Source organism: Mus caroli, unplaced genomic scaffold, assembly GCF_978045245.1.
Source record: "Mus caroli unplaced genomic scaffold, Mus_caroli_1 scaffold_19, whole genome shotgun sequence".
In the NCBI taxonomy this organism is placed as follows: domain Eukaryota; kingdom Metazoa; phylum Chordata; class Mammalia; order Rodentia; family Muridae; genus Mus; species Mus caroli.
The window spans coordinates 56907564-56934329 of NW_028227274.1; the positions used below are offsets into that span (position 1 = coordinate 56907564).

Sequence of the window (26766 nt, forward strand, 5' to 3'; positions counted from 1 at the left end):
AAATAGTATATAATAATGATGATCATTCAGATGGGGAAAATAAACTACAGCAGAGCCTTAAGGAAATGATGATCAGACCTTTAATTTGTAAGGAAAATTAATCACCGCTGATCCCATGTTCTTGTCTGTGTTTGTCAGCTTAATGTAAAACTGTGGTATTTCTTTTGAATGTTCATTCTTAGAGGACTGCTAAATGTTGCGTGCTATGTGGACACATCCCTAGGAAGAAATTGTAGCTCAGGGATTAATCTTGGTCTTAGCTAAATTTTAGCATAATATTCTTATAAATGTGAACCTATCTGAGGTAATATGTTTGATAAATTGTTCTGTGTGGTACAATGAAGTAAATAGTTTAAAGCTGACGTAGTGCTGCGGGCTCATAGTAACAAGAGGACAAAACTCTTTCTCCCAGTTGTTGACTCTAAAATTTCTTAGCATAGTTGTCATGTTTCTCTCTGATATTATAGAAAGAGTCTAAGTCTCTGGCTCTTGAAAATATTTTTATTTAAAATTTAATTTTCCTAACATGTTTTTTGCCTTGCACATTTATTTAAATGACTTTGGTTTATCTGTAATCCTATGAAAATCAATTTCAAATGAGTGCCATTGGCAAGTAAGATAGAAATGTAATATAACAGAGATGCCAAAAGTATCTTGATTTAATAAAAATCACTGGATCATTTTTGAATGAATCATTTATAGGTATATCCCAGGGCACTGTAAAACTTTACAATGAGATTTATTCTCAGATGCATCTTCATTCCTGGAAATTAAAGACTTTTTTTTTAATATAAGTCAGAATTTAGACACAATTTATTGGCCTTCTCAGTTTAGACTAAAAGTATCATTTCCATAAACTCACATAATGAAATTCTTTGAGGCCAACTTCATGAATATCAAGTCAACATGAGCCAAAAATGAGAATTTGAATCTGTATGAACACAGGTTTTAGCTGCAAGCAAATCTACATTCTTCACCACACACACACACACACACACACACACACACACACACACACACACACATCTTGGAATATCTTGAAATTAGTACTACATTACACGGATCATCTGGAAACCCATCTCCAACCAGTGAAGACTAAGAACCTGAGAGTCATGTGAGGAGTTAGATGCTGCTGGTCGTACTGTTCAGGTTTAATGGAGATACTTTCAGTGACTGTGGTTCTTGCTGGTTTTCTAGAAAAAGCATACTTTATTCACTTTATTCATTTCTTTGTTTATCTAAGTGAATAGAAATTGGCTGTGTGAAGGCTTTTGGTGACCTTGACAATAAGCAATGCATTTGTTGTAGTTTTAATACAGTTTGCATACAGAAGAAGCCCCTTGGTTTGCATTATTAAAATCAAATAGTTATGTTGCAGTCTCATGCACCATGATATTATGAATGATATATTTAGAGAAAAAGCACATACAACTCTTTCCTTATACATCTGAGTATACTTTACACTCAGTGATTCTGGCCCTCAAGTTAATTGTGTTTTATGTGATTCTTTTTTTTTTTTAATATTTTTATTACATATTTTCCTCAATTACGTTTCCAATGCTATCCCAAAAGTCCCCCATAGCGCCCCCCCACTTCCCTATCCACCCATTCCCATTCTTTTGGCCCTGGCATTCCCCTATATTGGGGCATATAAAGTTTGCAAGTCCAATGGGCCTCTCTTTCCATTGATGGCTGACTAGGCCATCTTTCGATACATATGCAGCTAGAGACAAGAGCTCCAGGGTTCTAGTTAGTACATCATGTTGTTCCAACAATAGGGTTGCAGATCCCTTTAGCTCCTTGGGTACTTACTCTAGCTTCTCCATTGGGAGCCCTGTGATACATCCAATAGCTGACTGTGAACATCCACTCCTGTGTTTGCTAGGCCCCAGCATCGTCTCACAAGAGACAGCTATATTTGGGTCCTTTCAGCAAAATCTTGCTAGTGTATGCAATGGTGTCAGCGTTTAGAAGTTGATTATGGGATGGATCCCTGGATACGGCAGTCTCTAAATGGTCCATCCTTTCATCACCGCTACGAACTTTGTCTCTGTAACTCCTTCCCTGGGTGTTTTGTTCCCAATTCTGAGAAGGTGCACAGTGTCCACACTTTGGTCTTCATTCTTCTTGAGTTTCATGCGTTTAGCAATTTGTATCTTAAATCTTGGGTATCCTAAGTTTTGGGCTAATATCCACTTATCAGTGAATACATATTGTGTGAGTTCTTTTGTGATTGTGTTACTTCACTCAAGATGATGCCCTCCAGGTCCATCCATTTGGCTAGGAATTTCATAAATTCATTCTTTTTAATAGCTGAGTAGTACTCCATTGTGTAAATGTACCATAATTTCTGTATCCATTCCTCTGTTGAGGGACATCTGGGTTCTTTCCAGCTTCTGGCTATTATAAATAGGGCTGCTATGAACATAGTGGAACATGTGTCCTTTTTACCGGTTGGGACATCTTCTGGATATATGCCCAGGAGAGGTATTGCTGGATCCTCCGGTAGTACTATGTCCAATTTTCTGAGGAACCGCCAGACTGATTTCCAGAGTGGTTGTACAAGCTTGCAATCCCACCAACAATGGAGGAGTGTTCCTCTTTCTCCACATCCTCGCCAGCAACTGCTGTCACCTGAATTTTTGATCTTAGCCATTCTGACTGGTGTGAGGTGGAATCTCAGGGTTGTTTTGATTTGCATTTCCCTGATGATTAAGGATGTTGAACATTTTTTCAGGTGTTTCTCTGCCATTCGGTATTCCTCAGGCGAGAATTCTTTGTTCAGTTCTGAGCCCCATTTTTTAATGGGGTTATTTGACTTTCTGGAGTCCACCTTCTTGAGTTCTTTATATATGTTGGATATTAGTCCCTTATCTGATTTAGGATAGGTGAAGATCCTTTCCCAATCTGTTGGTGGTTTTTTTGTCTTATTGATGGTGTCTTTAGCCTTGCAGAAGCTTTGTAGTTTCATGAGGTCCCACTTGTCAATTCTCGATCTTACAGCACAAGCCATTACTGTTCTATTCAGGAATTTTTCCCCTGTGCCCATATCTTCAAGGCTTTTCCCCACTATCTCCTCTATAAGTTTCAGTGTCTCTGGTTGTATGTGAAGTTCCTTGATCCACTTAGACTTGACCTTAGTACAAGGAGATAGGAATGGATCGATTCGCATTCTTCTACATGTTAACAACCAGTTGTGCCAGCACCTTTTGTTGAAAATGCTGTCTTTCTTCCACTGGATGCTTTTAGCTCCCTTGTCGAAGATCAAGTGACCATAGGTGTGTGGGTTCATTTCTGGGTCTTCAATTCTATTCCATTGGTCTATTTGTCTGTCACTATACCAGTACCATGCAGTTTTTATCACAATTGCTCTGTAGTAGAGCTTTAGGTCCGGCATGGTGATTCCACCAGAGGTTCTTTTATCCTTGAGAAGAGTTTTTGCTATCCTAGGTTTTTTGTTATTCCAGATGAAGTTGCAGATTGCACTTTCTAATTCGTTGAAGAATTGATTTGGAATTTTGATGGGGATTGCATTGAATCTGTAGATTGCTTTTGGCAAGATAGCCATTTTTACAATGTTGATCCTGCCAATCCATGAGCATGGGAGATCTTTCCATCTTCTGAGATCTTCTATAATTTCTTTCTTCAGAGACTTGAAGTTTTTATTATACAGATCTTTCACTTCCTTAGTTAGAGTCACGCCAAGATATTTTATATTATTTGTGACTATTGAGAAGGGTGTTGTTTCCCTAATTTCTTTCTCAGCCTGTTTATTCTTTGTGTAGAGAAAGGCCATTGATTTGTTTGAGTTAATTTTATATCCAGCTACTTCACCGAAGCTGTTTATCAGGCTTAGGAGTTCTCTGGTGGAATTTTTAGGGTCACTTATATATACTATCATATCATCTGCAAAAAGTGATATTTTGACTTCAACTTTTCCAATTTGTATCCCTTTGATCTCCTTTTGTTGTCGAATTGCTCTGGCTAGGACTTCAAGTACAATGTTGAATAGGTATGGAGAAAGTGGACAGCCTTGTCTAGTCCCTGATTTTAGAGGGATTGCTTCAAGCTTCTCACCATTTACTTTGATGTTGGCTACTGGTTTGCTGTAGATTGCTTTTATCATGTTTAGGTATGGGCCTTGAATTCCTGATCTTTCCAAGACTTTTATCATGAATGGGTGTTGGATCTTGTCAAATGCTTTTTCCGCATCTAACGAGATGACCATGTGGTTTTTGTCTTTGAGTTTGTTTATATACTGGATTACGTTGATGGATTTCCGTATATTGAACCATCCCTGCATCCCTGGGATGAAACCTACTTGGTCAGGATGGATGATTGTTTTGATGTGTTCTTGGATTCGGTTAGCAAGAATTTTATTGAGGATTTTTGCATCAATATTCATAAGGGATATTGGTCTGAAGTTTTCTATCTTTGTTGGGTCTTTTTGTGGTTTAGGTATCAGAGTAATTGTGGCTTCATAGAATGAGTTGGGTAGAGTACCTTCTGTTTCTATTTTGTGGAATAGTTTGTGAAGAACTGGGATTAGATCTTCTTTGAAGGTCTGATAGAACTCTGCACTAAACCCATCTGGTCCTGGGCTTTTTTTGGTTGGGAGACTATTAATGACTGCTTCTATTTCTTTGGGGGATATAGGGCTGTTTAGATCATTAACCTGATCTTGATTCAACTTTGGTACCTGGTATCTGTCTAGGAACTTCTCCATTTCATCCAGGTTCTCCAGTTTTGTTGAGTATAGCCTTTGGTAGAAGGATCTGATGGTGTTTTGGATGTCTTCAGGATCTGTTGTTATGTCTCCTTTTTCATTTCTGATTTTGTTAATTAGGATGCTTTCCCTGTGCCCTCTAGTGAGTCTGGCTAAGGGTTTATCTATCTTGTTGATTTTCTCAAAGAACCATCTCCTTGATTGGTTGATTCTTTGAATAGTTTTTCTTGTTTCCACTTGGTTGATTTCACCCCTGAGTTTGATTATTTCCTGCCGTCTACTCCTCTTGGGTGAATTTGCTTCCTTTTGTTCTAGTGCTTTTAGGTGTGTTGTCAAGCTGCTAATGTGTGCTCTTTCTAGTTTCCTTTTGGAGGCACTCAGAGCTATGAGTTTTCCTCTTAGAAATGCTTTCATTGCGTCCCATAAGTTTGGGTATGTTGTGGCTTCATTTTCATTGAACTCTAAAAAGTCCTTAATTTCTTTCTTTATTCCTTCCTTGACCAAGGTATCATTGAGAAGAGTGTTGTTCAGTTTCCACGTGAAGGTTGGCTTTCTATTATTTATTTTGTTATTGAAGATCAGCCTTAGTCCATGGTGATCTGATAGGATGCATGGGACAATTTCAATGTTTTTGTATCTGTTGAGTCCTGTTTTGTGCCCAATTACGTGGTCAATTTTGGAGAAGGTACCATGAGGTGCTGAGAAGAAGGTGTATCCTTTTGTTTTAGGGTAAAATGTTCTGTAGATATCTGCCAGATCCATTTGATCCATAACTTCTGTTAGTTTCACTGTGTCCCTGTTTAGTTTCTGTTTCCATGATCTGTCCATTGGTGAAAGTGGTGTGTTGAAGTCTCCCACTATTATTGTATGAGGTGCAATGTGTGCTTTGAGATTTACTAAAGTTTCTTTAATGAATGAGGCTGCCTTTGTATTTGGAGCATAGATATTCAGGATTGATAGTTCCTCTTGGAGGATTTTACCTTTGATGAGTATGAAGTGCCCCTCCCTGTCTTTTTTGATGACTTTGGGTTGGAAGTCAATCTTATCTGATATTAGAATGGCTACTCCAGCTTGTTTCTTCAGACCATTTGCTTGGAAAATTGTTTTCCAGCCTTTCATTCTGAGGTAGTGTCTATCTTTTTCTCTGAGATGAGTTTCTTGTAAGCAGCAAAATGTTGGGTCTTGTTTGTGTAGCCAGTTTGTTAGTCTATGTCTTTTTATCGGGGAGTTGAGTCCATTGATATTAAGAGATATTAAGGAAAAGTAATTGTTGTTTCCTGTTATTTTTGTTGTTAAAGTTGGCATTCTGTTCTTGTGGCTGTCTTCTTTTAGGTTTGTTGAGGGATTACCTTCTTGTTGTTTCTAGGGCGTGGTTCCTGTCCTTGTATTGGTTTTTTTCTGTTATTATCCTTTGAAGGGCTGGATTCGTGGAGAGATAATGTGTGAATTTGGCTTTGTCGTGGAATACTTTGGTTTCTCCATCTATGTTAATTGAGAGTTTGGCTGGGTATAGTAGCTTGGGCTGGAATTTGTGTTCTTTTAGTGTCTGTATAACATCTGTCCAGGATCTTCTAGCTTTCATAGTCTCTGGTGAAAAATCTGGTGTAATTCTGATAGGCTTGCCTTTATATGTTACTTGGCCTTTTTCTCTTACTGCTTTTAGTGTTCTATCTTTATTTAGTGCATTTGTTGTTCTGATTATTATGTGTCGGGAGGTATTTCTTTTCTGGTCCAGCCTATTTGGAGTTCTGTAGGCTTCTTGTATGTTCATGGGCATCTCTTTCTTTAGATTTGGGAAGTTTTCTTCTATAATTTTGTTGAAGATGTTTGCTGGTCCTTTGAGTCGAAAATCTTCATTCTCATCCACTCCTATTATCCGTAGGTTTGGTCTTCTCATTGTGTCCTGTATTTCCTGGATGTTTTGAGTTAGGATCTTTTTGCATTTTCCATTTTCCTTGATTGTTGTGCCCATGTTCTCTATGGAATCTTCTGCACCTGAGATTCTCTCTTCCATCTCTTGTATTCTGTTGCTGATGCTTGCATCTATGGTTCCAGATTTCTTTCCTAGGGTTTCTATCTCCAGTGTTGCCTCATTTTGGGTTTTCTTTATTGTGTCTACTTCCCTTTTTAGGTCTAGTATGGTTTTGTTCATTTCCATCATCTGATTGGATGTGTTTCCCTGTTTCTCTTTAAGGACTTCTACCAGTTTGGTTGTGTTTTCCTGTTTTTCTTTAAGGACTTGTAACTCTTTAGCCATGTTCTCCTGTAGTTCTTTAAAGTCCTTCTTGATGTCCTCTACCATCATCATGAGATATGCTTTTAAATCCAGGTCTAGTTTTTCAGGTGTGTTGGGGTGCCCTGGACTGGGCGAAGTGGGAGTGCTGGGTCCTGATGATGGTGAGTGGTCTTGGTTTCTGTTAGTAAGATTCTTACCTTTACCTCTCGCCATCTGGTAATCTCTGGAGTTGTTATAGTTATCTCTGTTCAGAGGTTGTTCTTCTGGGGATTCTGAGTATCCTCTGTCAGCAGACCTGTACAGACTAAGTTCGGCGGAGTCCCGGAGCCAAGATGGCGCTCCCTGCAGGGCAGGTCACTGTTCTCTGGCTGGGAGGGTGTCGGATGTCTGCGGCCCCAAAAGGGTGCTGCCTCAACGGTTCTGTGGCTCCCGCCTGTCCCAGAAGCTGTCTGCCTCTGTGGTCCTCACTCTGACCTGTACAGACTAAGTTCGGCGGAGTCCCGGAGCCAAGATGGCGCTCCCTGCAGGGCAGGTCACTGTCCTCCGACTGGGAGGGTGCCGGATGTCTGCGGCCCCTAAAGGGTGCTGCCTCAGCAGCTCTGTGGCTCCCGCCTGTCCCAGAAGCCGTCTGCCCCCGTGGTCCCCACTCTGACCTGTAGAGACTAAGCTCGGAGGAGTCCCGGAGCCAAGATGGCGTTCCCTGCAGGGCAGGTCACTGTCCTCCGACTGGGAGGGTGCCGGATGTCTGCGGCCCCAAAAGGGTGCTGCCTCAGCGGCTCTGTGGCTCCTGCCTGTCCCAGAAGCCGTCTGCCCCCGTGGTCCCCACTCTGACCTGTAGAGACTAAGCTCGGCGGAGTCCCGGAGCCAAGATGGCGCTCCCTGCAGGGCAGGTCACTGTCCTCCGACTGTTATGTGATTCTTTAATTTGCTGCATTACCATAGCATTTGGTGTGTTTCATTCTGTATTTGTTTGCTGATAGGAAAAAAATTGAACTATCTGTTATTTAATATAAGACCACCTTAGGCTTCTTGCTCATTGATAATCAGCATTACAGACATGAATGTGCACCACATTTTTGATGACTAGAGACTCCTGTTTCATTTTAGTGTCATGACATTTCATAGATCCAGATAATATGTGTGTCATTTTATTGGAACATACAGGCCCTCTCTTCACCGAAGCACAGGAGTGTATTTTATGACTGCACCTCTCTTTTAAGCAATGCTCAGACTGTGCACGTTCATGGTATGTCTCTGTGAGAAACAGATTTCTGTAGCTATGTTGAGTGTTTTTTTATTGACCTACCATGTATATGTCACAACCCTTTCCTAACATCTCCCATCTACAGTCATATTCATACCCTGGATACACTTTGCTCTTGGAAATACATTTGCACCTATTACTTAGACTCAGTCTAAGTAATATGGACATGGACTCTAGGTCTAGGTTGACCACCAGATGAAGCTGGTCTTGGATGGTTAAGATGCTTTCACAAGGTCCACAATCACTGAAGAACCAGGCTGGAGGGAAGCCACCAAAGAGGGACATGATGGGAATTTCACCCTCTTATGTTAAATAGTGATTTGGAACCTGTTACTCTAGACTTTATATGCTCTGAAAAGGCTGGACTCAGTTTATGAGCAATGTTTTCCCCCTTTGTTTCTATAATTAAAGCACTCTTACATATCAACATACAATTTACTGTTCCTTTCTTTCCCTTCTACATAACTTTCTACAAACTCCCGAATTCACAAGGCCTCCTCCTTCTCCTTGTTAACCATTTGATATATCCATACTCCTTCATCTACCTAAGATTCAGGGAACATATATGGAAGAGGAGGTGGAAAGATAGTAAGAGCCAGAGGTACAGGATTTCTGCTGTGAGATTGTTTCCCCTAGACATGACATGGAAGTTGCTCACATGAAGTTTCAACAACACGGCTGTTTAAAGAAAACCTGAACAGCCCCAACAACAGCTGATAATCCAAAAATATTTGGAGGAACAACTTTTGTTTAGAACTTTATGCTTAGAATATAATGACCAAAACATACATGGTAATACTAGCTGTCCCTGTAGAAGAGATCCTGCATGTGGGGCATGAAGCAAGAGCTCTGCTTTAAGATTTAACTTAAGGCTGTCAAGGAAACATTCAATTTAATGGACTTCCTAAATTATAGCCCTAGAAATTAGGGTTTCATATGAAAGCAATCTTGCTTGCTTGTTTTGCCTAGAGGTACAAGTTTAAGTTTTCAGATTTTTGTTATTGTTGTTGTCGTTGTTGTTTTGGTTTTGGTTTATTTTTCTCCTTCCTCCCTCCCTCCCTCCCTCCCTCCCTCCCTCCCTCCCTCCCTCCCTCCCTCCCTCCCTCCCTTCCTTCCTTCCTTCCTTCCTTCCTTCCTTCCTTCCCTTCTTTTTAGGTCTGTTGAAGGGACTGTTACAACTTTACCTTGAAAGAAGTTTAGCTGCAGGTGTAGCATTCATGAGATACATTTTTGTATCTTTGCTGACTTACATGGACTTCATTCTGATTTTGCAGAGTTTTCACAATGATCTTCTTCTTTGCAACTAAAATCATAGGCATGAGAACTTTCTGGGAAGACAGCAATCAGATTATTTAGCTCCCCAATGCTTGTTTCCTTTCTCTTTGCTATTTCCTTTTTAACAATTAAAAATTAATTTTACTTTGAGGCATCCGTTCAGTTGGAACAACAGACTTCAAAGCATGTATCCCTAAGAATCCACCTTAATTACCCAGGAGAAAATTAACTGTCCTGTTACTGATTTAACAACATGAAAGCAATAGTATTTTGAGAAAAATTTAAATTTCTGCAGACTCACTTAAACATTGCACTATCAGTAGTACAGAACTACACTGTAATTAGGCGATAGTATATCTTACCTCTACATATGTCTGTTGCATTTTGGGGATGGGCCACACCCATGACAGTCTGATAAGATTGACTCTTTTGGGCACAGGTTTCTTAGGTATAAAGGGTAACAGAAATGGATGAAGATGTGATACTAAATCCCACCATAACTAGGAGAAGGGTCAGTGTTCAAGAGAGCCTCAGCCCACCATAGTTGAATTCGCATGAGTTACTGGAAAGGGATCTCAGCTAAGATGCCCAAAGGAATTAAAAAAGAAGACCTCTTGATTCTTTATAAAGAAACCCATATGATAAGTTACCATACTCATATATTTGTAGTATAAGACCACAAATAATCTGTGCATTGTAATATTAGGTATAATTGCATGAATTAATTTCATATTATATTTCCTTGTGCCTAGAGTTACAAAGATATTTAAAGTGTGAACTTCCTCGCATCAGTTAAACCCTTTCAAATTACTCTTGCAACTAGAGCTGATTTTATATTTGTTTCGTAGAATAGTTTTTGTCAGAAATGTGCTGAGAAAAGATGAACATGTTCATGATAATTTGTATTAAAAACATTTATCCCGATCTCATTTTTTTACCCACCACTACACATTGTGTTTTACCCTAAACTTTTGAAAGAAAAATAATTTGTCTCAACCACAAATGTTTTGCAATCATTTATAATATAATATTCAGTTGAATTAAAATGCCTTCGAACAGGTGTTAAAGGTTAAGTAGCTTCATGCTGAAGTCTTGGCTATCAGTCCTAGCCTTGAGGATGTAGAGGCAAGAGAAGCAGCCTGACTAATGAGACAGTGGAACCAGTCTGGCTCATGATCAGCTACATGATACCCTGTTGCAAAGTTCCCCTTCTCTAAGAAAAAGAGATGGGGGAAATGGGGGTGGGTATTTGTAAATGTGGGACTGGGAAGAGAGGAAGGAGAAGCTCTGTGATCAGGATGCAAAGTGAATAAAAAATTAGAATAAATGAAAAAGTAAAAAAAAAAAGAAAATACAAAAAGAAAGTACTCAATTTTAATTGACACAATGAGAACACATTATTGAGACCTTGATACTAACCTTTAAATGATTTGATCAATGTTTTTGCATATTATAAACTATAATGAAATTATACATGTATCCTCTTTCCCCTGCATTTTGGCATTTGTTAAACAGATCTATCATTTTATGACACTTAATTTCTATCTGGCAGGTCACAGATTGAGTTAATTCTGCTTAATTCTGTGGTTATCTAGTGACCAGATAATGCTCCATTTTAGAACACTGATAAACTGAGTATAAACTATAAGACACATCTCTTATGTGCACAGATTATCCATACACAAAGAGATCTATCAAGGATCAATGCAACTTTAAAAGGAAATACAGTGGCTGCTGGAGGAAATTTGACCTTGGAATTTGAAATGCTTCCTTTGAAGGATTTTGCACATCTTGTTTCATGATTTTTTTTTTTTTTTAGGTCCATACAAGGGAAAGCTTTCAAGTCTATGCAGAGTAGGAAGTAGACATGAAATGATTACAGATGGATATAACTCATGGATATCTAGACCTTTTCTGAAAGTGTATGTGTGGCCAAAGCTCTGCCAAGAGCTACACACTGTCAAGAAAGGATCCCTCTGCATCATATGATTATGGGATAGGTATAAAACGCCTTCCCAAGCAATCGCTCGATAAATTTGTGCTTGAAATTTAATCACTTAGTAAAAATATCTTCAAAACTGCCCAGGAAGATCCCTCTCTCAATGTATACCATACAAAACCAACTCGATTAAAGAACCAGTGATCGAGTTTTAATTAATTCCACAGGGCACAATCAGGTCATCTTTGATTGTGAGAACCCAATGTAACAATAAGGAGTAATACAGTAAAAATCAATGACAATGATAAAAAATAATCATGCTTACAAGATTAAGTATAAAGATGTCGGATATACGACAGTGAAATACTTGGAATACAGCATACTCGCTGTGAATACTGAACATAATACTATAAAACTATGGTACTTATGTCTAAAAATGTCAAGTTGTTAGTTGGGCATATGATTAGATATAGATGAATAAAACCTTAGTGAGATAGGTGGTGAATCTGGGGGCTTCATTCAGAAATGGTTAAGACCTATAAAAAGCTGTCAAGTTGCTGAAGTGAGGCAAAATTGAATTGATGGACATATACCCCAGGATGTTCTAGGGGGAACGGAGTAGGAAGACTGTCAGAGATATTCTTCCTTTGTCAGAGATAATTCCCTCTGTTCATAGATCCTAAAAATTGAAAAGTATCCAAAATATTACAGAAGATAAATAAAAATAATACCAGCACCTCAGCACACCTACATACGACAGAAGAGTTACCCAAGGAAAAGAAAAGTCAAAACTAACCAGAAACCCAATGCATGAAATAAGAGCAAAAATTATACGATGGTGAATATTAGCTAATATTTATGAGTGAGAGAATAAATGAAATCATATCTTTTATGTTCTGTGAATCAATAATGCCAACCTAAAATTTTCTCTTCAAAGCCAGGCATATGTCACACACCTTTATTAATCTCAGTACTCGGGAGGCAGATGGAACCTTGTGAGTTTGAGGCCAGCAAGTAAGACCATGTCTCAAAACAACAACCATGAAAATTCTCTAATAAGAAAAGTCAGCTTTCTATTTGGAGTAAATTACAAGATCTTGAAATTGAAGGAAACAAAACCTGGTCAATTTCCTATTATGGAGGTTTACTTTGTTACACTTAGAACAAATGATGATCTAATTATAGATTGTTATCTAGTTATAAAAAAAGGCAAGCTGAAACTGATAAAATAAATTATTAAACAGACGGACAAACTCTGAAGTGAACATTGGTGGTTTGTAAAGATACCTACTTTGAGATCCTGTGAATGAAGATGGATGCTGGGGAAACAACTGAGCTGGGGTAAAATGTCTGCTGTGTAGTCATGGAAACCTGAGTCTGATCCCCAGAATCCAAGATGACAAATCCAGTATAACAGTTCACACATGTAAGGTCATCACTGTGGAGACAGCCACAGACACAGCGTGACCCCTGGTGCTCACTGGTCAGCCAGCTTAATGCACTTGGTGAATGCCCAGGCAGGCCAATTAAAGTTGTATTTAGATAAATAAATTGTAATGTGACTAATAAGCAACAGCATCTGAGATTGATCTTCGACTTCCACATGCATGCCCATACATATGCATGTTCATCCACTTACACATTGGAACCAGCACACACAAATAGACTTGCCCATACATAAACACAGTTCCAACAAAATAAATGAATAGATAGATGGTAGCTATTATCCAAACCTAAATGAAACTGAAGTTTTTTTTATTTATAAAGCCTACACTTGGTGTCTGAAATAAGAAGGTTATCACAAGTTTAAGGTGTGCCTGGGCTATATTGCAAGCACTACTACTTAATCCAGAGCTACAGAGCAAGACTTTATGTCAAAAAACCAAACAAATGGGAAAAAATGCAATAGAAAATGAGAAAAGAGAAAGAAGATGCTGAATTTAAAACATTCTGTGCACCTTTTCTGTTTCTTTTTTAAGGAAGAAGCCAAAGATAAATTTTTAGCTTTTAGCATTTAAACCATCCTTAAATAATGTCATCCTTAAATACTCAGGCTCTCCTCTCCAGACTCTGAATACATTATTTTACACACGGTATAAAAGACTGTAGATGTAGCTATGTTACAGTTAAGAGCAGAGAGTCCTGATTTCTCTGTTGGAACCCAATATAGTCATAATGGACATAAAGGGAAAAGAGAAACTTCTAGAGGGCCCAGTACACTGTATGATACAAAGATTTTTAGCCCAGAACATATCTCATCTCAGACTTCTGCTCTCTAGACTAGAAGTACAAAATTTCGTATTGTTTGTAGCTTTTATGTTATGGAATTTACTATAGCAGTGATAGGAAATGGCAAGCAGCATCTCCTTGACATTGTCATGGTGACCATGTATTAAATATAAACTGTGCTGGAGAGATGACACACAGTTAAGAGAGCTTACTTCTCTTCTAGAGGGCTCAAATTCAGTTGTTAGCACCCATGTTGGTGCCACACGCTTACAACTGCCTGGAATTCCATTACTAGGGGATGTGACATCCTCTTCAGGCCTGGGTCAACACCAGTTCACATATGTACTAAAGGGAAAGTAGCCATAATTAAAAAAAAAACCAGCAAATTAATCTTATTTTGCAACACTAGAGGAAAAAAGTGAAAAATAATATCAACAAGGACCAAAATAGCAAAGAAATGAGGGAAAATATCATCATAAATAAGAAAATAAATCCAAATAAGCTGGTAACAAGTATATGTTATCAATAGATTAAATCACTTATAAGAATATTATACTGAGATCTTTACATACTTATTCGTGTTCTGTTTGCAAGAGAGTCATAGAAAAATAAAGAATTAAATCTGACACAAAGGAAAAGTTGCCTAGCATCTGACACACTGATGGTTGAAGTATAAGGGAGACTCTAGTTAAGATTTGTCAGCTTAATACAAAGTAGACTCCCCTGAGAGGATGGAACATAGGTGGAGGAAAAGCCTTCATGTGATTTACCTATAGGCACGTGCATGCCCTAACCCTTGTGTGTGTGTGTGTCTGTATGCCTGTGTGTGTGTGTGTGTGTGTGTGTGTCTGTATGTCTGTCTGTCTGACTCTCTGTGTCTGTGTGTGTTGGGAGGAGTGCATAGTGGGTGGTCCTACAGTTTAACAAAGGTATAAGAAAGCAGCTGAATTCATGAGCATAGACGGTATATTAAGCACCATTCTTCATGGTTCTTGTCTAGGCTCGTTGAGTTCCCACTTTGGCTTTCTTCAATGATGGACTGTCCTTGGGGCATATAAGACAAATAGCCTTTTCTCCCACAAAATGCCTTTGGGCAGTGTTTTATCATAGTACCAAAAAAGCAAACTAGAACAAGAGGTAGATGTGATCTTTATCCAAAAATAAGACCAATAATTCAAGATAGATAAAGTTCATAAGAACTTAGAGAATTTAATAAATCAATAACTTAACTTTGAAGTGAGCAAAACAAAAAATTAATAGGCACTCACATGGAAACATCAAAAACTTATAAATTTAATGGAATTTTAACATTTCATTTTAATTATAAATGCAAAAAATTAATCCAACTTTATTTTATTAAGCAATTCTGTCTCAAGACATGTAATAGGTTAATGTAGTTAACATGTATAGAAATCTGTTTGAGAAAATAATGCATTTAAATATGCAATGGAATTTACAAGACAAAAAGCCCACTGAAAAAACATGGAGTTTGCTTTGGTATAGAAACTTTTTCAAAAGGTTATTTAGTGTGCGTGTGTGTGTGTGTGTGTGTGTGTGTGTGTGCGTGCGTGCTCAAGTGCACACATGTGATTTTATGTGCAGCAGAGGCCGGAAGAGGGCATTGATCTGTAACTGGAGTTACAGGTGTTTATTTTGAATCTCAGCATCACTATATGGATGCTGAGAATAGAGTCCAGGTGCTCTGCAAGAGCAATTAGTGCTCTTAATTACAGATTCATTTCTCTATATCAGCACATTAAGTTTTTAAAGCTTTTTTTCTAATTTACAATGGGATTCAGATTCCATAAATAATAGTGGCCTTTAAGCAAAGTTAACTTTTGATAAAACACACAGCCAGGAGAGAGAGAGAGAGAGAGAGAGAGAGAGAGAGAGAGAGAGAGAGAGAGAGAGAGAGAGAGAATATCAGCTGTGTTAATATTCTTAAGATGAAAAATCAAAGGAATAGGATTATCACTCAGATACAAGAATGGCATCAACAAATATAATTCATCAAAAATTTCATATATGCCTGACATTTTTATTACCTTATGTAGGAGATGCATTTAACTTGTACAATAAATATATAGGCATGGCCTCTTCAGTTTAGATGGGGTGCCTGAGATGAGAGGTGGTTAAGAACATTGTTTAATGTCACACCACTAGCGACAGATAGATAAATAATAGTTATTTAATATAGCATATCCCCTACACTAAACTGTGATTATGTTCTCTAAATTGCGGTCTGTGAAATCCTAAATATGTGGAAACAAGAGTAAGTATTGCCAAGGAATGCTGTAACAGGTAGCACTAAAATTAAGAACAAAATATGAACTATAATTCAAAGAGTTCATTTGAAAAATACTAAATTCTTCATGCTTATTCAAACATGTTTTTCAGTGTTTGAAAATTTTTGCATTGGAAAGTCTTGAAAAGGAAACTGTGGATGTCTTGAAACAGTATTCCTTACTAGTAAGGAGTAGTAAGCTCTTAACATGAAGTTATTTTGTAAGACGGAGTAGTGTTATGATATTTTCACATGGTAAGTAATTTACCATGACCATAAACTATGGTTTTGTAACAACAACAACAACAACAACAAAAATGCAATGAAAACTTGCAGAAAATTCAAAACAAACCAGGGCTTTGGTACTGCAGTGGTATCTACTAACTGGGAAGATATCTCATATTGTTCTGATAAGTCATCTTTTCAGATCTATTCCTTCATCTTATTCTGAATTATATTAAATTTGAGGGAATATATGATGTGGCTTATGTAAATAAGTCTCATGATGACTGGCGATTGTCTGAGAGAATCGATCTTTACTTTGATTTTCTACTTTTCCTTCTAGGAAAGATTTCTGTGTCCACAAAGATGAGCCATGTGACACTGTGGGTAAGTGTCTCTGAAAAAAAAAATCAGTTTGAGGCACACTGGAGAACTTAAATGGATCAGTTGCTTAATGTAGTAAATTATTTGATGGTGTTGACTTGGATGGAATAATTTTGCAATGTCGTATGTATATCTATTGCAACTATATGTTAATTCTGATGTTAGCCCTGCAGTTCTTTCTAGTGATACAGATTAAAATCATACATAACCTATGCAGTGGAGAAATTTTTACATGTCTTTTAAGATTTTTATCAATTTTTAATATTTTACCCAAAGTTACACAGATAGTCAATAACATTCTATTCTTCCTCCCATCACAAGTCGAAATACATTTATAGCATGAGAACAGATTATATTGGAGTCATATAATGCTTCAAGTTCTTAGAGTATAAAAAAGAATTCCCTTACTTTGAATGACTAGTGAAGGTCCTTTGAGCACCAAGTAGCAAAGTTTTATCACTGTAAGGTTACCCTGGAGTCAAGAGAATATATGTAACTCTCTTTCTGATTATTGTATGATATCCTCATGTATGTCTGTTAAAACAAATGCAACTCTTAGTTGAAAACTTACTTATTACAAGAAACCAGACAGGGAGAGATAGATCAGTAGTTAATAGCATTGTTTGTTCTTTGAGAAGACCTGGGTTCAATTCCCAGCACCCACATGGCCGCTCATAGTTACCTCTAATCCATTTCCAAGGTATCCATTTTCCTTTTCTCATTTTTGCTGGCAGCAGGCATGCGCATAGTACATAGCTATACATGCAGGCAGAACACATATACACATAAAATGTATATGTCTCCATTTAAGTAGGAGCCACATGTTATCATATATATGAATGTATATTCTTCCATTCTAGCTTATGTAGATGTAAAGAAAAAGTGTTATTGCTAAGGTACATTCAAGAGTTATAGTCTTATTTTGGCAGTTATCAGGTAAGGTTTCTTTCTATATGATAGCAAGGGTTTAACTTATCCATCTTTGAGTTTTCATTTCTGCATTGCAAAATGGGCAATCAAAAATAGATAGGGTTAGTGCAATGGGTCATGAGTTAATAGCACTTGTTCCTCTTCAGAAGCCCCAGGATCACATCCAGCATCTACATGGTGGGTCACTAGAGCCAACAACTACAGTTTTAATGACCCAACCATCTTCTGGCCTCCATAGGGACCAAACATGTCCGTGGTACATGTACATACATGCAGACAGAACAGTTCTACATATAAAATATTTTCAGGTGGGTAGAATCAACTGATCTACTATGGATATTTTTTAAAAGAAATCTAAGTGGTTCTACTACTTTCATTTCTTATCAGTATCCTCTTAAGTTTAAATTCTCAGACAAAACATGAAATATAAGTTACAGAGCAAAGGATGGTGATGGGATTGAGGGGTTGCTTGGTTCAGAAGGGACTGTTAGTCAGATAGGAGCTAGGAGACCCAAGGAACTTGTATTCACTCAGACATGCTTTTCCTCAGGTTTTCACATTCTTCCTTTCCTTTTCTTGCTTTTCTTTCCCCAAATACTAAAATATAGCATGGTGTTCATCATCCTGACCATGGGATAGTTGACCACCAACCATTCTTGTCTCAACAGAGATGCACTTTCCTCCACTTAAGACAGCATGTTACTATTCATACACAGACCTGTAGTATGAAATATTTTATGTGCCTGACCCCTTAAATGACTGTGCTCTTTGTGTGTGTGTGTGTTATGATCTTCTTTTTATTTATCTATTTTTTAATTAGGTATTTTCTTCATTTACATTTCAAATGCTATCCCCAAAGTCCCCCAGACCTTCCCCCCCGACTCCCCTACCCACCCACTCCCACTTCTTTGCCCTGGCATTCTCCCGTACTGAGGTACATCAAATTTGCAAGACCAAGGGGCCTCTCTTCCCAATGATGGCCAACTTCTGCTACATATGCAGCTAGAGACACGAGCTCTGGAGGAACTGCTTAGTTCATATTTTTGTTTCACCTATAGGGTTGCAGACCCCTTTAGCTCCTTGGGTACTTTCTCTAGCTCCTCCATTGGGGGCCCTGTGTTCCATCCAATAGCTGACTGTGAGCATCCACTTCTGTGTTTGCCAGGCTGTTCTTTAGTGACAGTCAGCTCTTGGACTTCTGTGAATAGGAGAGGATGTAAAAGCCAGTAGAGACTGAGAGTTGAGGGTAAGATTGAGAGTAGTGAAGAAGAGAGTAGTCATAGATTGTGGGGTCCTTGGAGACAGAAGAGTCATTCAGAGCAGCAGAAGAAGATAAAGTAGGGCTAGAGAAGAGAAGAGAGGAGAGGAGAGGAGAGGAGAGGAGAGGAGAGGAGAGGAGAGGAGAGGAGAGGAGAGGAGAGGAGAGAAGAGAAGAGAAGAGAAGAGAAGAGAAGAGAAGAGAAGAGAAGAGAAGAGAAGAGAAGATGGTTTGAAGAGTGAAAATAAGAGATAGTTGAAAGTGAATTGGTAAGAATAGTTTTCACTAACCTAGGCTTTTTGTTATTCCAGATGAAGAAAATATCTAATAAAAATTTTAAATAAAAGATAAAAAGAAAAAAGTAAATTAAAAATATAATGAGAATATAATTTCACAAATTCTTTAACTATGAGGTAATACAACAATCAATTGAATAGTGAACGAGAGTTTCATTTTATTTCATATATGGAAAAATTAAGTGCCCTGGGATATACTTAGAAACAAATATACCACATAAAAATAATGTAGAGTCCATTGCTGTTCCAAGTGGAAGGCCTGGCATAGTGCAAAGAGAAATCATATTCATCATCTTAAAGAAAAAATATCATATAAGTCTTGTTTCCCTTAGATTGCTTAGTGATAAAATGCATTCTATAAAGTTTCTTGAAAAAAAGGTTAAGGATCCTTGGCAGGCTGACTGTAATTTGCACACTAAAGAACTTAAGCATGAGAATTGCCAAGAGGCTCCTGAAGTGAAGGCACAGAGGAACACCTGTTAATGACTATCAGGAGCCACCAGACAGTAAGGAAGAGATTGCACGTTTATGTGGAGAACTGATAGATACATCACTGTTAAGACTGTACTCCCTTCTGAATCCATGCTGGATTCCTATTGTTCAAACCTTATGTCTACAGTCATAACCGAGGCAAGTTCATGCACACAGCTGCTGTGTCTGCAGATACTACTTTGCTAGAGTTATCGAGTCCCTATGTCTCTTACATCTTTCCACTCCCTGTTTCACAATGATCTCTGAGCCTTGAAGGACGGGGTGTAACATGGATGTCTATTAAAACCTTGATAACTCCAGTTTCCAATATTCCTTCATATTGGCCTATATTTTGTCTCTGAATTAATTGCTAACCACTGAAAAAAATAAGCTTCCCTGCTGAGGGTTGAGAGATGCACTAATATAGCAGTATAAGAACTCAGTGATCCCTTCTGGTCAGTGCCAGCACAGGGTCACCTTGGGAGTCAGAGGACATGCCCAAGGCCCCCTAGAGGACTCTCCACACAATCGTTGGACCACCCGTGAGTGGAACACAACTTCTGTCCCAATCCAAGCGCTCAGGACCCGAGACAGCATTAGGGAAGCAGAAAAGCTGGCCTGACCAGGGTCACAAATCCCTTCCAGTCTGCACCAGCACCGGGTCACCTTGAGCGTGGAGTTGGCAGACACCCCTAAGGTCCTCTAGAGGACTCTCCACACAATCTTATGACCACCGGTGAGTGGAACACAACTTCTGTTCCAATCCAATCACATGGGACCTGAGACAGCATTAGGGAAGCAGAAAAGCTGGCCTGATCAGAGACACAAATCTCTTCTGGTCTGGGTCACCTGGGTTCTGGGTCAGCGGACACCCACAAGGTCTGTAGAGGACAGTTTCTGAGGCAGACCCCATTTCGGGCTCCAGACATGTGGGCACCTTCCCTGCCAGAGGAGAGGTGTCCGCCCCGCCCAGGAGGGCTTTGCCCGAGCACCTGGGGGCTCCATCTTGGTTTCCAGATCCCTCTGAGACTAGTCTGTGCAGGTGAGAGTGTGGACTACAGAAGCTAACAGCTTCTGGGACAGGCCCTGTTTCAGGCCTTCATCTTCTGCCAGGAGGCAGGTCCGAACGCCAGATATCTGTGCACCTTCCCTGTAAGAGGAGAGCTTGCCTGCAGAGAGTGCTATGTCCACTGAAACTCAGAAGAGAGAGCTAGTCTCCCAGGTTTGCTGATAGAGGCTAACAGAATCACGAGAGGAACAAGCTCTAACCAGAGACAATTATAACAACTAACTCCAGAGATTACCAGATGTCGAAAGGCAAATGCAAGAATCTTACTAACAGAAACCAAGACTGCTCACCATCATCAGAATGCAACAGTCCCACCTCACTCAGTCCTGGGCACCCCAACACATCCGAAAAGCTAGACCCTGATTTAAAAGCCTATCTCATGATGATGGTAGAGGATATCAAGAAGGACTTTAATAACTCACTTAAAGAAATACAGGAGAACACTGCTAAAGAGTTACAAGTCCTTAAAGAAAAACATGAAAACACAACCAAACAGGTAGAAGTCCTTAGAGAAAAACAGGAAAATACATCCAAACAGGTGATGGAAATGAACAAAACAACACTAGAACTAAAAAGAGAAGTAGACACAATAAAGAAAACTCAAAGTGAGGCAACGCTGGAGATAGAAACCCTAGGAAAGAAATCTGGAACCATAGATGCGAGCATCAGCAACAGAATACAAGAGATGGAAGAGAGAATCTCAGGTGCAGAAGATTCCATAGAGAACATCGATACAACAATCAAAGAAAATGCAAAATGGAAAAAGATCCTAACTCAAAACATCCAGGAAATCCAGGACACAATGAGAAGATCAACCTACAGATAACAGGAGTAGATGAGAACAAAGATTTTCAAATTAAAGGGCCAGCAAATATCTTCAACAAAATTATAGAAGAAAACTTCCCAAACTTGTAGAAAGACATGCCCATGAACATACAAGCAGCCTACAGAACTCCAAATAGACTGGACCAGAAAAGAAATTCCTCCAGACACATAGTAATCAGAACAACAAATGCACTAAATAAAGATAGAATATTAAAAGCAGTAAGGGAAAAGGGTCAAGTAACATATAATGGCAGGCCTATCAGAATTACACCAGACTTTTCACCAGAGACTATGAAAGCCAGAAGATCCTGTACAGATGTTATACAGACACTAAGAGAACACAAATGCCAGCCCAGGCTATTATACCCAGCAAAACTTTCAGTTACCAAAATGGAGAAACCAAAGTATTGCACGACAAAACCAAATTCACACATTATCTTTCCAGGAATCCAGCCCTTCAAAGGATAATAACAAACAAACCAATACAAGGACGGAAACCACGTCCTAGAAAAAGCAAGAAAGTAATCCTTCAACAAAACTAAAAGAAGAGAGCCACAAGAACAGAATGCCAACTTTAACAACAAAAAATAACAGGAAACAACAATTATTTTCCTTAATATCTATTAATATCAATGGACTCAATTCCCCAATAAAAAGACATAGAGTAACACACTGGCTACACAAACAGGACCCAATATTTTGCTGCTTACAGGAAACCCATCTCAGGAAAAAAGACAGACACTACCTCAGAATGAAAGGCTGGAAAACAATTTTCCAAGCAAATGGTCTGAAGAAACAAGCTGGAGTAGCCATTCTAATATAGAATAAAATTGACTTCCAACCCAAAGTTATTAAAAAACACAAGGAGGGACACTTCATACTCATCAAAGGTAAAATCTCCCAAGAGGAATTCTCAATTCTGAATATCTATGCTCCAAATGCAAGGGCAGCCACATTCATTAAAAAAAAAAAAACTTTAGTAAGCTCAAAGCACACATTGCAGCTGACACAATAATAGTGGGAGACTTCAAAATGGACAGATCGTGGAAACAGAAACTAAACAGGGACACAGTGAAACTAACAGAGGTTATGAAACAAATGGATTTAACAGATATCTATAGAATATTTTATCCTAAAACAAAAGGATATACCTTCTTCTCAGCACCTCATGGTACCTTTTCCAAAATTGACCATATAATTGGTCACAAAACAGGCCTCAACAGATACAAAAATATTGAAATTGTCCCATGCATCCTATCAGATCACCATGGACTAAGGCTGATCTTCAATACCAACATAAATAATAGAAAGCCAACATTCACGTGTAAACTGAACAACACTCTTCTCAATGATACCTTGGTCAAGGAAGGAATAAAGAAAGAAATTAAAGACTTTTTAGAGTTTAATGAAAATGAAGCCTCAACATACCCAAACTTATGGGACACAATGAAAGCATTTCTAAGGGGAAGACTCATAGCTCTGAGTGCCTCCAAAAAGAAAGTAGAGAGAGAACACACTAGCAGCTTGACAACACACCTAAAAGCACTAGAACAAAAGGAAGCAAATTCACCCAAGAGCAGTAGACAGCAGGAAATTATCAAAGTCAGGGGCAAAGTCAACCAAGTGGAAACAAGAACCATTCAAAGAATCAACTAAAGGAGGAGCTGGTTCTTTGAGAAAATCAACAAGATAGATAAACCCTTAGCCAGACTCACTTAGAGGGCACAGGGACAGCATCCTAATAAACAAAATCAGAAATGAAAAGGGAGACATAACAGCAGATCCTTAAGAAATCCAAAACACCATCAGATCCTTCTACAAAAGGCTATACTCAACAAAAATGGAAAACCTGGATAAAATGGACAAATTTCTAGAAAGATACTAGGTACCAAAGTTAAATCAGGATCAGGTTAATGATCTAAACAGTCCTATATGCCCTAAAGATATATAAGCAGTCATTAATAGTCTCCCAACAACAACAACAAAAAAAAAAGCCCAGGATCAGATGGGTTTAGTGCAGAGTTCTATCAGACCTTCAAAGAAGATCTAATCCCAGTTCTTCACAAACTATTTCACAAAATAGAAACAGAAGGTACTCTACCCAATTCTTTCTATGAAGCCACAATTACTCTGATACCTAAGCCACAGAAAGACCCAATAAAGAAAGAGAACTTTAGACCAATTTCCCTTATGAATATCGAAGCAAAAATCCTCAATAAAATTCTCGCTAACCGAATCCAAGAACACATCAAAACAATCATCCATCCTGACCAAGTAGGTTTCATTCCAAGGATGCAGGAATGGTTTAATATACGAAATCCATCAACGTAATCCATTATATAAACAAACTCAAAGACAAAAACCACATGATCATCTCATTAGATGCAGAGAAAGCATTTTACAAAATCCAACACCCATTCATGATAAAAGTCTTGGAAAGATCAGGAATTCAAGGCCCATACCTAAACATGATAAAAGCAATCTACAGCAAACCAGTAGCCAACATCAAAGTAAATGGTGAGAAGCTGGAAGCAATCCCACTAAAATCAGGGACTAGACAAGGCTGCCTACTTTCTCCATACCTATTCAACATTGTACTTGAATTTCTAGCCAGAGCAATTTGACAACAAAAGGAGATCAAGGGGATACAAATTGGAAAGGAGGAAATCAAAATATGACTTTTTGGAGATGATATGATAGTATATATAAGTGACCCTAAAAATTCCACCAGAGAACTCCTAAACCTGATTAACAGCTTCTTTGAAGTAGCTGGATATAAAATTAACTCAAACAAGTCAATGGCCTTTATCTACAGAAAGGATAAACAGGCTGAGAATGAAATTAGGGAAACAATACCCTTCTCAATAGTCACAAATAATATAAAATACCTTTGTGTGACTCTAACTAAGGAAGTGAAAGACCTGTATGATAAGTACTTCTAGTCTCTGAAGAAAGAAATTAAAGAAGATCTCAGAAGATGGAAAGATCTCCCATGCTTATGGATTGTCAGGATCAATATAGTAAAAATGGCTATCTTGCCAAAAACTATCTACAGATTCAATTCAATCCCCATCAAAATTCTAACTCAATTCTTCAGTGAATTAGAAAGAGCAATCTTCAAGTTCATCTGGAATAACAAAAAACCTAGGATAGCAAAAACTCTTCTCAAGGATAAAAGAACCTCTGTTGGAATTATCATGCCTGACCTAAAGCTGTACTATAGAGCAATTGTGATAAAAACTGCATGGTACTGGTATAGCAACAGACAAGTGGACCAATGGAATAGAATTGAGGACCCAGAAATGAACCCAAACACCTATGGTCACTTGTTCCTTGACAAGGAAGCTAAAACCATCCAGTGGAAAAAAGACAGCATTTTCAAAAAATTGTGCTGGCACAACTGGAGGTTATCAGGTAGAAGACTGCGAATTGATTCATTCCTATCTCCTTGTACTAAGGTCAAATCTAAGTGGATCAAGGAACTCTACATAAAACCAGAGAAAGTGAAACTTATAGAGGCGAAAGTGGGAAAAAACCTCAAAGATATGGGCACAGGGGAAAAAATTCCTGAATAGAATAGCAATGGCTTTTGCTATAAGATTGAGAATCGACAAGTGGGACCTCATAAAATTGCAAAGCTTCTGTAAGGCAAAAGACACTGTCAATTAGACAAAAAAAGGCCACCAACAGATTGGGAAAGGATCTTTACCTATCCTAAATCAGATAGGGGACTAATATCCAATATATATAAAGAACTCAAGAACATGGACTCCAGACAATCAATTAACCCCATTAAAATATGGGGCTCAGAGCTAAACAAAGAATTCTCTCCTGAGGAACACTGAATGGCTGAGAAGCACCTGAAAAAAATGTTCAACATCCTTAATCATCAAGGAAATGCAAATTAAAACAACCCTGACATTCCACCTTACATTAGTCAGAATGGCTAAGATCAAAAATTCAGGTGACAGCAGATGCTGGTGAGGATGTGGGGAAAGAGGAACACTCTTCCATTGTTGGTGGGATTGCAAGCTGTACAACCACTCTGGAAATCATTCTGGTTGTTCCTCAGAAAACTGGACATAGAACTACTGGAGGATTCCAGGATACCTCTCCTGGGTATATATCCACAAGATGTTCCAACCGGTAAGAAGGACACATGCACCACTATGTTCATAGCATCCTCATTTATAATTGCCAGAAGCTGGAAAGAACCCAGATACCCTTCAACAGAGGAATGGATACAGAAAATGTGGTACATTTATACAGTGGTGTACTACTTAGCTATTAAAAAGAATGAATTCATGAAATTCCTAGGCAAATGGATTTACCTGGAGGGCATCATCCTGAGCTAGGTAACCCAGTCACAAAAGAATTCACATGATATGTACTCACTGATAAGTGGATATTAGCCCAGAAACTTTGAATACCCAAGATACAAGATGTAATTTGTAAAACACATGAAACTCAAGAAAACGAAGACCAATGTGTGGACACTTTGCCCCTTCTTAGAACTGGGAACAAAACACCCATGGAAGGAGTTACAGAGACAAATTTGGAGGTGAGACGAAAAGATGAACCTTCTAGAGACTGCCATACTCGGGGATCCATCCCATAATCAGCTTCCAAACGCTGACACCATTGCATACACTAGCAAGATTTTGCTGAATGGACCCTGATATAGCTCTCTCTTGTGAGGCTATTCTTGGGCCTAGCAAACACAGAAGTGGATGCTCACAGTCAGTGATTGGATGGAACACAGGGCCCTCAATGGAGAAGCTAGAGAAAGTACTCACGGAGCTAAAGGTATCTGCAACCCTATAGGTGGAACAACAATATAAACTAACCAGTAGCCCCCCGTGTTCGTGTCTCTAGCTGCATATGTATCAGAAGATGGCCTAGTTGGCCATCATTGGGAAGAGAGTCCCATTAGTCTTGCAAACTTTGTATGCCTAAGTAAAGGGGATGCCAGGGCCAAGAAGTGGGAGGGGGGTGGGGGACTTTTGGGATAGCATTGGAAACATAAATGAAGAAAATACCTAATTTTAAAAAAAGATAAGAACTCGGGGGACAGTTTATTACCTTGTACATTTGGGAGAATAATAATACTAGGTTCTCCTCCAGGGTTGTGACCTAGACAGCCACAGGTTTTTGGGGCTACTTAAGGGTATGGGACATTATACAAGTTTTAAATCCAAACAGAAAGTATTTGTTACTTCCATAACATCTGTGTAAGGGGCACTATAATCTCCCTACCACAGGTCATTGGGGCACTGCATTCAAACCCTATTTGCACATGTTAGTGAATATATTTTAGGGAGCATTTATAGTAGGAGGTTATATATTAGAGTTCCAAAG

The 26766-nt window shown here is 38.6% G+C and overlaps 1 protein-coding gene across 1 annotated transcript in view; it reads left to right on the forward strand.

Moving 5' to 3' along the window:
• Adamts19 (ADAM metallopeptidase with thrombospondin type 1 motif 19) overlaps positions 1-26766 on the forward strand; it is a 202891-nt gene that overhangs the window by 61363 nt on the left and 114762 nt on the right. The window contains exon 7 of the mRNA XM_021150815.2: positions 16519-16562. Coding sequence (XP_021006474.1) covers positions 16519-16562 — 44 coding nt within the window. The remainder of the gene's footprint in view (positions 1-16518; positions 16563-26766) is intronic.